At 40.7% G+C, this 17,624-nt stretch overlaps 1 protein-coding gene across 1 annotated transcript; it reads left to right on the top strand.

The window, feature by feature from the left end:
- Positions 1-14,421: 14,421 nt before the first annotated feature.
- On the top strand, positions 14,422-16,629 carry LOC123167697 (indole-2-monooxygenase). Its single transcript, XM_044585552.1, has 2 exons — positions 14,422-15,529; positions 15,668-16,629. The coding sequence occupies exons 1-2, from the start codon at positions 14,600-14,602 to the stop codon at positions 16,316-16,318; spliced, it is 1,581 nt and encodes a 526-aa protein (XP_044441487.1). The 5' UTR covers positions 14,422-14,599; the 3' UTR covers positions 16,319-16,629.
- Positions 16,630-17,624: the final 995 nt, after the last annotated feature.

Raw genomic sequence — 17,624 nt, 5'->3', positions numbered from 1 at the left:
TTACTTTTTCATAACACCTTTTTGCAAAACATGTCCAAATTTAAGTTTTTTAATTTTCCTAACTAGTAGATGTAGTAACATAACTACATCTGAAAGGTTTTTAATTTTTGAAGTTTTTATCATTTTATTTTGTTTCTTTCAAAACTGAAATGGCGATACACAAGGGGGGGTGGGGTAGAGTTTGAACTCCTTTAGTCCGTGATGGTGTCCATCCAATCCTACCGTCGCCTACATCTGCTAGCACTGTCCCAGCCAGAGTCACAAGTAAGGTTAACCAAGCTAGAGTCACGTTCTATTAAAGTGGCAAAAAGAATTATATTTTAATATAGCAAAACTAATTCTATCAACTATTATTAAAGGCTAAAAACTATTAATACAAAACAGTAGCAAAATTAATATTAATTAATTATCAAAATTTATCTACGTTTGTCTAACAGCAGCATACTAGAACATGTTAAAATTTACAGAAAAGAACTCACTAAAAAATTGAAAACAACAATTAAAGGACTAAAACAACTATAGAAGCAAAGAAGTATTGTTTTAATTAAAATCCTAATTTAAATTAATCTAAAAATAACCAAATAAATCTTACTATGACAACAATCTGACATGTGACTAGGAGCAAAAAGAATTAAATTAAAAACTATTTTTAAACTCAAATTATTCACAATCTAGGGTTTGAAGCAAATTTGAACAAATTCATATTTAAACCATTCAAATTTGAAAACTAATGGCACAAACAGAAACTAGACAAAATTTTGAAACTAATGCAAAAAGAATCACTCAAAAACATCAAAGATCCAAAAGGATATAAGCAATTTAAAACAGAAACTAAAAACAAAAAAACAAATGGAAAAACAAAAAACAAATTTCAGAACCCCTTTAGTCCCAGTTTGAGACACCAACTCAAACAAGTTTTTGCTACTGTAAAATTTGACTTAGGTCCAGATTAGTAAACGAAGCTTGTTTCTTTCGCCGTTTGAGTTTCGTTGCTTCGTTCGATTTGATTCTTTTTGCAAACCGGAGTTCTTAAGTTGAACTTTCTGGTTAGAACTCTTATTTTGAGTTTTATCCATGCACCCTTGGTTGGTTGCTTATGTATGTATTGTTTGTTTGCGATAGAGTACCCGGAGTGCGAAGCGTGCTACTACGAGTCTCTAGGTTTCACGGATCATCAGCAAGGCAAGTAACACTTTGATCATACCTCTTTACCACCCAGTTTTATTGCATTAGATCAATCCTCAAACTATTGCATGATTAGGATCTGATTAAAATGTGGGTTTTGGGAAGTAGTTGAGGTAGTACCTATTGCCCTGTTTATATCAAACCATTGGGAGTTACTTCTACGTTTGCTTATATTGCTATGCTATGCTCGTAGACGTGGATTGGGTTTGAGAGTTTTCCATAACAGATGTGAGATTGTTAATTAATGGTTCAACTTAAGGTGGCTACTTTAATTTACATCTGGGTGGATTGAGGCACCTGGAGAACCCAGTGTTGCCTGTATTTTTGGATATCCCGGAGTACCCGTGTGATCATCCTATGGACCGCCACCCAGACTCAAAGGGATCATGAGATTTTTCATGCTAGAAACTTCCGTGTGCAGCCACAAGCTATTATGGGCTCTAGCATAGTTGAGTAGGTTACATGACCTCTTGAAGAGGTGGGCTAGCAGATGTAGGGGAAAGTAGGTGTAACTGTCCACCCGGAGTAAAGAGTATTGTTTCTGAAAGACTGTGTCTCGGTCATCCGTTTCTCAAACACCATGTAGTGCGAGAAATCAAGCGGAGGCGATCGAGTCTTGTGAGGAAAAGTGCGCAAACCTCTGCAGAGTGTACAATCTAATCATGGTTAGCCGTGTCCCCGGTTATGGACATCTTGAGTATCTAGTTCTTGGATTATCATGTGAATCTCATCATCATGCTACTTAATTTAATTTGATTGGGTTAATCACGTTCTTAATTGGGATTGAGTTGGAGGTACCTTCTCAATGTTTAACAACCACCATGATAGTTAAATAAAATTTATTCCTTTGTGGTAGGGAAAAATTGGCTTTTCGCAAAACTGTAACCATAGAGCTTTCCACCAGCCAAATATGCATGTAGTGATAGCATTATTCTGTTCATTACTCTCTATGTGTTACATTGCCAGCATATTCCATGTGCTGACCCGTTTTCGGGCTGCAACGTATCATGTTGCAGACTTTTCAGACGACGAGTAAGGTGCCATAGGTCGTGGTCTTATACTGAGTGATGCCGTTGGAGTTGATGGACTCACTTTATCTTCCAAGCCTTCCGCTGTTATCGTTTTAGATGGCCTTAAGCCGTATTTATTGTATTAAGTTCTCTTTTGAGGCATTCGATGTAATAAGTGTGTGATTGCTACTCTGTTATAAATCCTTCAAGTACTATGCGTGTCAGCATTACCAATCCAGGGATGACACTGATACACAGAGACTAGACTGTTTGAGGTCTGGTCGCTACAATAGTAGTGGGAGCAAACTCGACAAAATAACTATCATGTGAAGCATAATCCAATTGAAAATTAAAATCATGATGACAAGTTTCATGGTTATCTTTATTCTTTATAGCATACGTGTCATCACAATAATCATCATAAATAGGAGTCATGCCTTCATCATAATAAATTTGCTCATCAAAACTTGGGGGACTAAACATATCATCTTCAACAAACATAGCATCCCCAAGCTTGTGGATTTGCATATCATTAGCATCATGGGTATTCAAAGAATTCATACTAACAACATTGCAATCATGCTCATCATTCAAATATTTAGTGCCAAACATTCTAATGCATTCTTCCTCTAGCAATTGAGCACAATTATCGGAATCCTTATTTTCACGGAAGACATTAAAAAGATGAAGCATATGAGGCACCCTCAATTCCATTTTTTTGTAGTTTTCTTTTATAAACTAAACTGGTGATAAAACAAGAAACTAAAAGATTCGATTGCAAGATCTAAAGATATACCTTCAAGCACTCACCTCCCCGGCAACGGCGCCAGAAAAAAGCTTGATGTCTACTACGCAACCTTCTTCTTGTAGACGTTGTTGGGCCTCCAAGTGTAGAGGTTTGTAGGACAGTACCAAATTTCCCTCAAGTGGATGACCGAAGGTTTATCAATCCGTGGGAGGCGTAGGATGAAGATGGTCTCTCAAACAACCCTGCAACCAAATAACAAAGAGTCTCTTGTGTCCCCAACACACCCAATACAATGGTAAATTGTATAGGTGCACTAGTTCGGCGAAGAGATGGTGATACAAGTGCAATATGGATGGTAGATATAGGTTTTCGTCATCTGAAAATATAAAAACAGCAAGGTAGCAAGTGGTAAAAGTGAGCATAAACGGTATTGCAATGCGTTGAAACAAGGCCTAGGGTTCATACTTTCACTAGTGCAAGTTCTCTCAACAATAATAACATAATTGGATCATAAAACTATCCCTCAACATGCAATAAAGAGTCATTCCAAAGTCACTAATAGCGGAGAACAAACGAAGAGATTATTGTAGGGTACGAAACCACCTCAAAGTTATTCTTTCAGATCGATCTATCATAGAGTTCGTACTAGAATAACACCTTAAGACACAAATCAACCAAAACCCTAATGTCACCTAGATACTCCAATGTCACCTCAAGTATCCATGGGTATGATTATACGATATGCGTCACACAATCTCAGATTCATCTATTCAAACCAACACAAAAGTACTTCAAAGAGTGCCCCAAAGTTTATACCGGAGAGTCAAGACGAAAACATGTGCCAACCCCTATGCATAGGTTCATGGGCGGAACCTGCAAGTTGATCACCAAAATATACATCAAGTGAATCACGTGAATATCCCATTGTCACCACAGATAAGCACGACAAGACATACATCAAGTGTTCTCAAATCCTTAAAGACTCAATCCGATAAGATAACTTCAAAGGGAAAACTCAATCCATTACAAGAGAGTAGAGGGGGAGAAACATCATAAGATCCAACTATAATAACAAAGCTCGCGATACATCAAGATCGTATCACCTCAAGAACACGAGAAAGAGAGATCAAACACATAGCTACTGGTACATACCCTCAGCCCCGAGGGTGAACTACTCCCTCCTCGTCATGGAGAGCACCGGGATGATGAAGATGGCCACCGGTGAGGGATCCCCCCTCCAGCAGGGTGCCGGAACAGGGTCCCAATTGGTTTTTGGTGGCTACAGAGGCTTGCGGCGGTGGAACTCCCGATCTATTCTGTCCCCCGATGGTTTTAGGGTATATTGATATATATAGGCGAAAGAAGTCGGTCAGGGGAGCTATGAGGGGCCCACGAGGGTGGAGGGCGCGCCCGGGGGGTAGGCACGCCCCCTGCCTCGTGCTCTCCTCGTTGATTCCCTGACGTGCACTCCAAGTCTCCTGGATTGCTTCCGTTCTAAAAATAACTCTCCCGAAGGTTTCATTCCGTTTGGACTCCGTTTGATATTCCTTTTCCACGAAACACTGAAACAAAGGAAAAAACAGAAACTGGCATTAGGCTCTGGGTTAATAGGTTAGTCCCAAAAATAATATAAAAGTGTTTAATAAAGCCCATAAACATCCAAAACAGAATATATAATAGCATGGAACAATCAAAAATTATAGATACGTTGGAGACGTATCACCCTCCACCCTTGTGGACAGGGTGTGGGTCCCCTTCGGTTGATTCTTTCGCCAATATTTTTTATTTATTCCAAAACTGATCTCCGTGAAGTTTCAGGTCATTCTGAGAACTTTTATTTCTGCACAAAAATAACACCATGACAATTCTGTTGAAAACAGCGTCAGTCCCGGTTAGTTCCATTCAAATCTTTACAAACTCTATTTGATCTTGTTGCTGCAAATATTTAAAGCCAGCATTCAAGTTTTTAGCAAAGATTATGAACTAACCAAATTCATAATAACATTTGGGTCTCATATTCTCTCATATCAATGGCATAATCAAGTAGCGAGCAATAATAATAAATCTCAGATGACAACACTTTTTCAAAACAATCATGATATGATATAACAAGATGGTATGACCGCAAAACATAAATGCAAAGCACCCCTGAAGATCAAGGACTGGCCATACATTGTAATTCATGGCAAAATAGATCCAGTCACAGTCATACTCAATATAAATTAATAACAACGCATACAAATGACAGTGGTGCTCTCTAACTGGTGCTTTTTATAAGAGGATGATGACTCAACAATAAAAGTAAATAGACAGGCCCTTCGCAGAGGGAAGTTGGGATTTGCAGAGGTGCCAGAGCTCGAGTTTTCGAAAGAGAGATAAATAATATTTTTGAGCGGTATGCTTTCATTGTCAACATAGCAACCAAGAGATCTCGGTATCTTCCATGCTACATACATTATAGGCGGTTCCCAAACAGAATGGTAAAGTTTGTACTCCCCCACGACCAACAAGCACACTCCACGGCTGGTCCGAAACAATGGGTACCGTCCAACAAACAATAGTCCTGGGGGAGTTTTGTTTGCAATAATTTTGATTTCATTTGAGCATGGGACTGGGCATCCCGGTTACCAGCCATTCTCTCGTGAGTGATGAGCGGAGTCCACTTGTCGTGAGAATAACCCACCTAGCATGGAAGATATTGACAGCCCTAGTTGCTACATGAGCGATTCGAGCATACAAAACCGATTATCATTTGAATGTTTAGAGTTTGGCATGTGCAAATTTACTTGGAACGACAGGTAAATACTGCATATAGGTAGGTATGGTGGACTCTCATGGAACAACTTTGGGTTTATGGATGTGAATGCACAAGCATTATTCCCGCTTATTACAAGTGAAGGCTAGAAAAAGACCGGGGAGCGACCAACTAGAGAGCGACAACAGTCATAAACATGCATTGAGATTAACCAACATTGAATGCAAGCATGAGTAGGATATAAATCACCATGAACATAAATATTGTGGTGGCTATGTTGATTTTGTTTCAACTACATGCGTGAACATGTGCCTAGTCAAGCCACTCGAATCATTCACAGGAGGATACCATCCTATCACACTACATCACAACCATTTTAAAAGCATGTTGGCACGCAAGGTGAACCATTATAAACTCCTAGCTAATTAAACATGGCATGAATAACTATAATCTCTATTTGTCATTGCAAACATGTTTCATTCATAATGGGCTGAATCAAGAACAATGAACTAATCATATTTACAAAAACAAGATAGGTCGAGTTCATACCAGCTTCTCCTCATCTCAATCATTTCCTCATATATCGTCAGTATTGCCTTTCACTTGCACGACCGAACGGTGTGGATAATAATAATAGTGCATGTGCATTGGACTAAGCTAGAATCTGCAAACATTTATTCAAGGGAGAAGACAAGGTAATATGGGCTCTTTGTTAGATCAACAATAATGCATATGAGAGCCACTCAACAATTTCATCATGGTCTTCTCCTCTCGACCCCCAAAGAAAAGAAAAGAATTTCAAAGAAACACGCTGGAATATTTTTGGAGTTTTTGTTTTTCTGAAGAAAGTAAAACAAGAATGAGAAAAACTATTTACAAGGGAAAACTCCCAACAAGCAAAAGAAGAACGAGAAATCTTTGTGGGTTTTCTTTTAATACTACTACTAAGCATGCATAGAAAGGAAATAAACTACAACTATTTTTTTGTTTTTCTCAGGTTTTTCAAACACACAAGAAGAAAGCGGGAAAAAGAAATAAGTTGACATGGATAATACAATGAAAAAGTATGAACACCGACAACTAAAATTAGTGTGTGAACATGAATGTAATGTCGGTGAGAAATACGTACTCCCCCAAGCTTAGGCTTTTGGCCTAAGTTGGTCTAAGCCCATGGCTGGCCTGGCGGATATCCAAAGTTGTAGTCGGGGTTGTACTGAGATGCAGCAGCTACCGCCTGAAGGGCTGCAACATGGAGGCAAGCAGCCCCCGTCTCCCTCTCATACTCGTTTGCCTCCTCTGTGATTATAAAGTATCTCCCTCTGACCTGAAAGTTAAAGAAGGCAGGAGCAGGAAGAGTAACATGGACAGCGCGCCGTGTGTCAAAGATTAGTCGGTACTGGAGGGAGTGTTCGTTCCTCTCAAGAAACTGATAGCGCACCAAAGCATTATAATCAAGAAAAGCAGGTGGCAACTCTATGTCATTCTCCCTTATGGGTACTCCAAGATAATTAGCTAGGCGAGTCGCAGAAATCCCACCAAATAAATCTCCATCTTTAGCATTAAGATGTAACCTCCTCGCAATGGCCCCGAAGCTATATCGCTTATCACCTAAAACCGCACACTCGAGGACACTAAGATCAGGAATGCAAAGGTGGCAATGCTCATGCTTACCATTAATGCATCTACCTATATAGTGAGCAAAATAATGTATGGCAGGAAAGTGAATGCTCCCTATGGTAGCTTGTGTGATATTTCTAGTTTCTCCCACAATGATGCTAGCAAGGAAATCATTGTATTCAGATTTGTGAGGTTCACTAAGAAGGCCCCACTGTGGGATTTTGCAAGCAGTGTTAAAATCTTCAAGGTCCATGGTATATGATTCATCATGAAGATCAAATAAAATAGTTTGGGTATTGTGCTCAGATGAAAATTCAAACCTCCGCACAAAAGAATCGGTGAGGTAATAGTATTGTCGGCACTTATCTGATACGAAGTCCTCAAGATCAGCATTACGTAGATACACATCAAATTCATCCTTGAAACCTGCATGAACCATAAATTCATCCGACGGCCATTCACACGGCCGCACTTGAGCTTCCCTTGGTGGTTCTAGGTCCGGCTCACATATCACGAGCCTCGGTGCTTGCTTCCTCGAAGAACCACCTTGGTACATTTTCCTAGACATTTTTCTTCCTCTAAAAATTTCTGAAATTTTTAGTGACTCAAAATAAAAGTGAACCAAACTCAACAAAATTGATAGCAACTACTCCTACAAGTGCTTAGAGGATATATCATGCATCAAAACTACTTTGGACCATTGGAGGAGTCACATACCGAAGAACAATCCCCCAAAGCAGTTTTGTGAATGGAGCTTTGAGCAAGGAGATAAAAAATGGCAGCAAAATGTGCAAGAACACGGGTTTGAGCTATGGGATGATTTTTTCTAGAGGAAGACGAAGTGGATAGGTGCTGGAATAAGTGGAGGGGGTCACATGGGACCCACAAGGTCGGGGGGCACGCCCTCCACCCTTGTGGCCCACTGGTGCATCCCCCTGGTGTGTTCTTAGTGCCAGAAATTCTCAAATATTCTATAAAAAATCATACTAAATTTTCAGGGCATTTGGAGAACTTTTATTTTTGGGGTATTTTTTATTGCACGGATAATTCAGAAAACATACAGAAAATACTACTTTTACTTTATTTAATCTAAATAACAGAAAGTAAAATATAGGTACAGAAAGTTGTGCCTTCTAAATTCATCCATCTCATGCCCATTAAAAGGAATCCATTAACAAGACTGATCAACTCTTATTAACAAAATTCTTCCGAATGACATGAAACCAGAGAATTTTCGAATAAAACTAGGTTACCTCAACGGGGATATGCATGTCCCCAACAATAAGAATATCATATTCTTTTTTACACTAGGAAGAGGGAATTCAAAACCTCCAATAGTAATAGTTGAAATTTTTCCAATAGAATTAATACTATGAATTTGAGGTTGTCTCTTCGGAAAGTGTACCGTATGCTCATTACCATTAACATGAAAAGTGACATTGGCTTTGTTGCAATCCATAACAGCCCCTACAGTATTTAAAAAGGGTCTATCAAGGATGATCGACATACTGTCGTCCTCAGGAATATCAACAATAACAAAGTCCGTTAAGATAGTAATGTTTGCAACCACAACAGGCACATCCTCATAAACACCGATGGGTATATCAGTTGATTTATCAGCCATTTGCAAAGAGATCTCAGTAGGTGTCAACTTATTCAATTCAAGTCTACGATATAAAGAGAAAGGCATAACACTAATACCAGCTCCAAGATCACATAAAGCAGTTTTAACATAGTTTCTTTTAATGGAGCATGGTATAGTTGGTACCCCTGGATCTCCTAGTTTCTTTGGTATTCCACCCTTAAAATTATAATTGGCAAGCATGGTGGAAATTTCAGCTTCCGGTATCTTTCTTTTATTAGTAACAATATCTTTCATATACTTAGCATAAGGAGGCATTTTAAGCATATTAGTCAAACGCATACGCAAGAAGATAGGTCTAATCATTTCAGCAAAGCGCTCAAAATCCTCATCATCCTTTTTTCTTGGATGGCTTAGGAGGAAAGGGCATGGGTTTCTGAACCCATGCTTCTCTCTCTTTACCATGTTTCCTAGCAACGAAGTCTCTCTTATCATAACGTTGATTCTTTGATTGTGGGTTATCAAGATCAACAGCATGTTCAATCTCTATATCATTATCATTACTAGGTTGAGCATCAACATGAACATCATTATTAACATTATCACTAGGTTCATGTTCATCACCGGATTGTGCTCAGCATAAGAAATAGAAATATCATTGGGATTCTCACGTGTATCTATAGCAAGTTCACTAGAAGCATGCAAAGTCCTATCAGTTTTCTTTTTCTTTTTATTAGAAGGACTAGGTAGATCAGTGTTAATTCTCTGAGAATCTTCCTCAACTCTCTTAGGATGGCCCTCGGGATACAAAGGTTCCTGGGTCATCTTACCACCTCTAGTCATAACCCTAACAGCATTATCATTGTTCTTACTATTCAACTCGTTAAGCAAATCATCTTGTGCCTTAAGTACTTTTTGTACTTGAGTTGTAACCATGGAAGCATGTTTACTAATAAGCTTAAGATCATTAATAGTTCTACTCATATAATCACCCAAGTGGTCAAGCATGTAAACATTACGTTTCAATTGTCTACTAACATAAGCATTGAAATTTTCTTATTTAACAATAAAATTATCAAACTCATCCAAGCATTGACTAGCAGACTTATTATGAGGAATATCACCTCCATCAAATCTATGGAGAGAGTTTACCTCTACTACCTGTGTCGGGTTATCAAGACCATGTATTTCTTCAATAGGCGGTAAATTCTTAACATCTTCAGCTTTAATACATTTTTCTTTCATAGATTTCTTCGCCTCTTGCATATCTTGAGGACTGAGAAATAGAATACCCCTTGTCTTCGGAGTTGGCTTAGGAGTTGGTTCAGGAAGTGTCCAATCATTATCGTTACTCAATATATTATTCAATAGCAATTTAGCTTGCTCAACAGTTCTTTCCCCGAAAACACAACCAGCACAACTATCCAGGTGGTCTCGGGAAGCATCGGTTAGTCCATTATAAAAGATATCAAGTATTTCATTTTCCTTGAGAGGATGATCAAGAAAAGCATGAAGTAATTGGAGAAGCCTCCCCCAAGCTTGTGGGAGACTCTCTTCTTCAATTTGCACAAAGTTAAATATTTCCCTTTGGGTAGCTTGTTTCTTATGAGCAGGAAAATATTTTGCAGAGAAGTAGTAAATCATATCCCGGGGACTACGCACACAACCAGGAGCAAGAGAATTAAACCATAACTTGGCATCACCCTTTAATGAGAAAGGAAACAATTTGAGAATATAGTAATAACGAATGTTTTCCTCGTGAGCAGATAGGGTGGCTATATCATTCAATTTAGTAAAATGTGCCACAACAGTTTTAGATTCATAACCATAGAAAGGATCAGATTCAACCAAGGTAATTAACTTAGAATCGACAGAGAATTCATAATCCTTATCAGTAACAAAGATAGGTGAAGTAGCAAACATAGGGTCATATTGCATTCTAGCATTCAAAGACTTTTCTTTCAACTTAGCTAACAGTTTCTTAAGATCATCTCTACCATTACAAGAAAGAAAGTCTCTAGCAGTTTCCTCATCCATAATATAACCCTCAGGTACAACAGGCAATTCATATCTAGGGGGAGAATCATAATCTTTAGTTTCAATAATATCATCAGTTTCAGTAATTTCATTCTCTCTAACCCTAGCAAGTTGTTCACCAAGAAATTCACATAGTGGCACAGTATTATCAAGCAGAGAAGTAGTTTCATCATAAGCATCATGCATAGCAGAAGTGGCATCATCAATAACATGCGACATATCGGAATCAATAACAGGTGTAGGTGTCGCAAGTTTACTCAAAACAGAAGAAGAATCAAGTGCAGAGCTACATGGCAGTTCCTTACCTCCCCTCGTAGTTGAGGGAAAAATCTTGGTTCTTTGATCTTTCAAATTCCTCATAGTGATCAACAAATATAAATCCCAAGTGAGTCAGAGAATAGAGCTATGCTCCCCGGCAACGGCGCCAGAAAAAGGTCTTGATAACCCACAAGTATAGGGGATCGCAACAGTGTTCGTGGGTAGAGCATTCAACCCAAATTTATTGATTCGACACAACGGGAGCCAAAGAATATTCTCAAGTATTAGCAGCTGAGTTGTCAATTCAGCCACACCTGAAAGACTTAATATCTACAGCAAAATATTTAGTAGCAAAGTAGTATGGAAGTAACGGTAACAGTGGCAAAAGTAACAGTAGCAGTTTCGTAGCAATCGTAACAGTGGCAATAGAAAAGTAACTTAGGAAAGATCAATATGAAATGAGCTCATAGGCAATGGATCAATGATGGATAATTATGTCGGATGGCATTCATCATGCAACAGTTATAACATAGGGTGACACAGAACTAGCTCCAATTCATCAATATAATGTAGGTATGTATTCCGAATATAGTCATACATGCTTATGGAAAAGAACTTGCATGACATCTTTTGTCCTACCCTCCCCATGGCAGCGGGGTCCTATTGGAAACGAAGGGATATTAAGGCCTCCTTTTAATAGAGTACCGGACCAAAGCATTAGCACTTAGTGAATACATGAACTCCTCAAACTACGGTCATCACCGGGAAGTGTCCCGACTATTGTCACTCCGGGGTTGCCGGATCATAACACGTAGTAGGTGACTAACTTGCAAGATCGGATCATGAACACACATATATTCATGAAAACATAATAGGTTCAGATCTGAAATCATGGCACTCGGGCCCTAGTGACAAGCATTAAGCATAGCAAAGTCATAGCAAGATCAATCTTAGAACATAGTGGATACTAGGGATTAAACCCTAACAAAACTAACTTGATTACATGGTAAATCTCATCCAACCCATCACCGTCCAGCAAGCCTAAGATGGGATTACTCACGCAAGGCGGTGAGCATCATGAAATTGGTGATGGAGGATGGTTGATGACGACGACGGGAATGATTTCCCCTCTCCGGAGCCCAAAACGGATTCCAGATCTGCCCTCTCGAGGAAGAACAGGAGGCGGCAGCGGCTCCGTATCGTAGAACGCGATAAATCCTTCTCTCTGATTTTTTTTCTCCCCGAATGTGAATATATGGAGTTGGAGTTGAGGTCGGTGGAGGTCCAGGGGGTGGGCGCACCCTCCACCCTTGTGGACAGGGTGTGGGCCCCCTTCGGTTGATTCTTTCGCCAATATTTTTTATTTATTCCAAAACTGATCTCCGTGAAGTTTCAGGTCATTCCGAGAACTTTTATTTCTGCATAAAAATAACACCATTGCAATTCTGCTGAAAACAATGTCATCCGGGTTAGTTCCATTCAAAACATGCAAATTAGAGTCCAAAATAAGGGCAAAAGAGTTTGCAAAAGTAGATATGATGGAGGCGTATCAGGTGTCCAGACTCCTACGTGTCCCAAATGGGCGTCATATATAAACAATTTCGAATATGTATATAATATATACATATGTATATATAATATATACAAATATCCAGTTATGAGCCCGGGCTCATCCGCACCCGGTCAAGAAATACTTCATAAAAAATTCAAAAAATCCAAATTTTTTGTGAATGGTAGATAATTTGGTCTGGGAGGTGCGCTCCAAATTTCAGAGCATTTGGACATTTGAGTAGCTCTCAGCAAAAAAGACAAATTGGGTTAGAACAGTATATGAACAATACATTATTTAGCAGACCCCAAATTTGACTTTTTTGCCGAGAGCTACTCAGATGTCCAAATGATTTGCAATTTGGACCGGACATCACACACCAAATTATCTACCATGCAATTTCTTTTTGGAATTTTTTGAATTATTCTAGTATTTGTTTTGATTTTTTTATTCAGCGCAGGTGCAGATGCTCCTGGGAGCCATATATATATATAGGTCATTATTTTTATTATGAATATTTTCTAACCATTTTAAGAAGCATGAAAAATATATTATTATATTCTTTAAAGTAACTTTGATGTATTGTTGGCTTTTATAATATATTAAAAATGTGTGCATAAAGTAGTACTTTGTAGTTTGTAGACAAGATTAATATCCGAAGAAATATGTTTTGTATATCTCAAGAGTTAATTTGAATGGAATAACAACACAGTATGGTGTGTATGGCCATCGAAAAACATGACACAAATTAACTTAAATTAATATGTATGAATTTTAAAATGTCCTGAACTTTAACTGCATTGCCTAGAGCACAACATGTTTTGCCACCTTGCTTATACTAACGAAACAGTACATGAAAAGGCAAATATGTGTTGTACTTGAGCTAGGTGCATCTAAATATTCTCCTCCATTTGCTCTATTAGACCTCTGAAATAACTGACAGTAACCGTTATGTTTCAATAATATTACATTTTTTAACCACTAATCTCATGCAACTAGTAGATCTTCGTAACTATATATATATATAGACACACACACACACACACACACACACATACTTAAACTTCGTTTGGCCAATGCCCCACCAAAATTATTATAATCATATGTGTACATCTAATAACAACTAGAAGGGTTGCCATTTGTTTTTGACTCTCTTTTTTCAGAAGCAATGGTAAATTAATGCCAAACAATTTTGAGAATGTTTATTTCTTAAATAGAGTGGATTCCTTTGCCACCTGAATTATCATACTGATGCGGGTACATTGTCTACTCATGTGGTCATCGATATGGTGTTTTGAATCGGTTTAGTAATCATTATATCTGCAATCATACATGCTTAAACATGTAATCTCCCCATGTCATTTTGTTTAGCTTAACATCTGTATAGCTTTATGGCCATAATATTTTAGTTTATATAATATGAACATCCTAAATCATAGAGTTATTATTAAAAAAATCCATATGAAGATGATGCCCTCTCATTTGCGAGGGCCACTTTGCTAGTTTTGATAATAATAAAAAAGATGTGTCCAACGATTGATACTGAGCCCAGAGCTCCAACCACCTTTTTGAAAATAATACTCCCTCTAATTTATATTACTTGTTGCAGCTCTAATACAATTGCGAAACCTAAAGCTGGATCCAAAGTTATACTAAAGCCGCGACAATTAATATGAATCAGAGGAAGTAATAGGATTTCTATCCACCCCTAAGTTATAAAATCGTCCGCGTATCCTCCTAGTTTCAGACGAAGTTGTACTACAAAAGCTACGGCAAGTAATATGGATCGGAGCGAGTAATATGATTCGCATCCACCCCCAGCTATAAAATCGTGCGCGTATCCTGCAAGTATCAGACGATGCGGCGGGACATGGAAAAACTAGTTGTCTTCTCTCCAGAAGTAGTGCTCTCACTCTTGCTCTGCTTTTTCGTGTTCGTGCTAAGCCGCTACTACGTCTCAAGGCGACCAGCGAACAATGGACGTCTCCCGCCGTCGCCTCCGAAGCTCCCTCTCATAGGTCACCTGCACCTCGTCGGCCCCAACCCACACGTCTCCCTAGCCGACCTCGCCAGCAAGCATGGCGGCTGCGACGGCCTCATGCTCCTCCACCTCGGCCACGTGCCCAACCTCGTCGTCTCCTCCCCGAGCGGCGCGGAGGCCGTCATGCGCACGCACGACCACGTCTTCGCCTCCCGGCCGCTGTCCGCCGCCGCCGCCGTCCTCCTCAACGGCCCCTCAGACATCTCCCTCGCCCCCTACGGCGAGTTCTGGCGCCAGGCTCGGAAGCTGGTCACCACCCACCTGCTCAGCGCCACCAAGGTGCGCGCGTTCCAAGGATCCCGTGAGGAGGAGGTGGGCCTCGTGGTCGCCAAGATCCGCGCCGCCGCTGCCGCGCACTCCGCCGTCGACATGACCCATCTGCTCGGCACCTTCACTAACGACGTCGTGTGCCGCGCCGTGTCCGGAAAGTTCTTCAGGGAGGAGGGCAGGAACGAGGTGTTCCGGGAGCTCATCGCCCTCAACACGGCCGTCACCGCGGGTTTCAACGCGGTGGACTACTTCCCGAGCTTGGCCAAGGTCCCTCTGCTCCAGCGGGTGCTGCTGGCCAAGACCAGCAGGCTGAAGAAGAGGTGGGATGAGTTGCTTGACAAGATCACAGAGGACCACGCAACCAGATCAGCATCGCTGCCGGTACAAGATGAGCAAGACAGAGACATGGTAGATGTTCTCCTCTCTCTTCAGCACGAGTACAATCTCACCACAGACAACCTCAGGGGCATCTTGATGGTAATTTTTTTCCACTGAAAACTTCGTATTTTGCCAAGTACTCTAGCTAATTAATTACCATGCTTCCATGCACATGTGTGATAATTTGTTGGTTACTCTTTCTGATGCTTAATTTCCCATCATGCATGATTCCATCAGGACATGTTTGAAGCTGGCACAGACACGTCATACGTCACCCTGGAGTTCGCCATGGCGGAGCTCATAAGGAAGCCACGCCTCATGGCCAAACTCCGAGACGAGGTGAGGAGCAAGACACCCGGGACCCAGCAGATGGTGAAGGCGGACGACCTGGGCGGCATGTACTACCTAAAGGCAGTCGTGAAGGAGACCCTCCGGCTGCATCCGCCAGCGCCGCTTCTCCTACCACGCCTCTCCATGGCCGACTGCGACGACGTCAACGGTTACACGGTCCCGGCTGGGACACAAGTCATCGTCAACGCGTGGGCTCTCGGCAGAGACACGGGGTCATGGGGGGAAAAGGCGGACGAGTTCTCGCCGGAGAGGTTCGTGGAAGGCGGGGCCAGCGCAGCCGCGGACTTCAAAGGGAGGGATTTCCACTTCCTGCCGTTTGGAGCCGGGCGGAGGGTGTGCCCCGGGATAGGATTCGGGATAGCCACCGTCGAGGTCATGCTCGCCAACCTCGTCTACTGCTTCGACTGGGAGCTCCCTCACGGGATGCGGGAGGAGGATGTGGATATGACGGAGGAGTTTGGACTGACGACGCGCCTCAAGGAGAAGCTCCTTCTCGTCCCCACAATACCACCACAACATGCGCACCATACCAGCTAGTATAGCTGCAATGTTCTTGCAGCTGCGGTGGTTGCCGGTTACAAGGAGAAAGGCAAGCAGAGAGGTGGAGAAACCCGCGGCAATGATCGTCGCACATAATTGAAGTCAGGCACCATCCATCTAAGGTGCCGGGACCCTAGTCTTGTTGGTCATCTTTTGCTTGCCTCTGTGTGGGCAGCAATGATGCCATTATGTATGAAAACTAATCTCCTCAGTGTGTGGGGATTTGCAAGACTTGTGGTTGGTTTACAGTTAACTTCATAATTTCAAATCTGGCCATGCTCTGAAAAACAGGTATCGGAGTTGCTAAATCTAAGTTGCCTAAGAATTTATTAGGTCAAATTGCTATATGGTTAATGCAAGCAACCTGTCAATTTTAAATCCAATTTGTTCGACATTATCAATAATTAATAATATATAGTTATGTGCATCACTCGATGTGGAGGCGGAGAATCTTTCCCTCTTTCGAAGAGAAGATGGGTAGAACAGCCTACTCTGGCTCCTTTTCATTTATCACCCATAGAAAGTATGTTTTAACCAACTACACGGTCACGAGCAGCAGCTAGCTACACGGTCACAAGTTACCTGTCCAACACAATAACTTGTGTGGCATTGCTCACAAGAACCACGAACAGATGGTGAACCCCTACCTGCCCTTGAGTCACATAAATAACTGGACAAGACCACATGAACCATGCTAAGATGATACCGGACACACCGGCCGCAAACAACCCGTTATCCAGTTTGTTTTGAAACGCCAATGCAACTTCGCAAAGCTGCACTGCAATCCAAAAACTCATTCTAGTTAAGTGTATTATTTTGGAAGAGACGAGTCAAAACAAGCTTACCAATGACCCCGGAATTTTAATGGCACTGGACTTACATGCCTATGTATTATCAAAGTTAGAAGGTTTAGGATGCTTAAGGTTTGGTGTTTGGCTTTAGGTAATTAGAACCAAATTACTCGAACATAAACTTTTTACCACATTATTATGAGCTTTTCATTTTAAATAGTAATTTTGTTGTCAAAGTTCTTAGGTATCGTTCCTTATATTATACTAAGTATATGTTCTTATCCGGTATAAGTTGGTGAAACTGACCAGTCAACGAAAAAGCAAACTGCTTAGAACCAAGAAACCTTTTATAGATCTACCAACTACTGTTTTTGTTGCAGAGAAGCTAATCACGCTGCTGATAGTTTACCTAAACACTCTTTTAGTTCCGGATCGTCTAAATTTTGGGATTCTAATATCCCTGACTTTATTCTCCTTCAAATTGTAGACAATGTGTCCATAATATGAGAAAT

This window comes from Triticum aestivum, chromosome 7D, assembly GCF_018294505.1.
Source record: "Triticum aestivum cultivar Chinese Spring chromosome 7D, IWGSC CS RefSeq v2.1, whole genome shotgun sequence".
NCBI classification, from domain to species: Eukaryota; Viridiplantae; Streptophyta; class Magnoliopsida; order Poales; family Poaceae; genus Triticum; species Triticum aestivum.
Note: the sequence above shows the minus strand (reverse complement) of the source record. Positions and strands in the feature narration are given on the sequence as shown.

What these genes read in the sequence shown, in the direction of transcription:
- LOC123167697 (XM_044585552.1), top strand. Translation starts at nt 14,600, where the DNA reads ATGCGGCGGGACATGGAAAAACTAGTTGTCTTCTCTCCAGAAGTAGTG. An exon ending in ACCTCAGGGGCATCTTGATG is followed by an intron (nt 15,530 to 15,667) that starts GTAATTTTTTTC and finishes TGATTCCATCAG; the next exon opens with GACATGTTTGAAGCTGGCAC.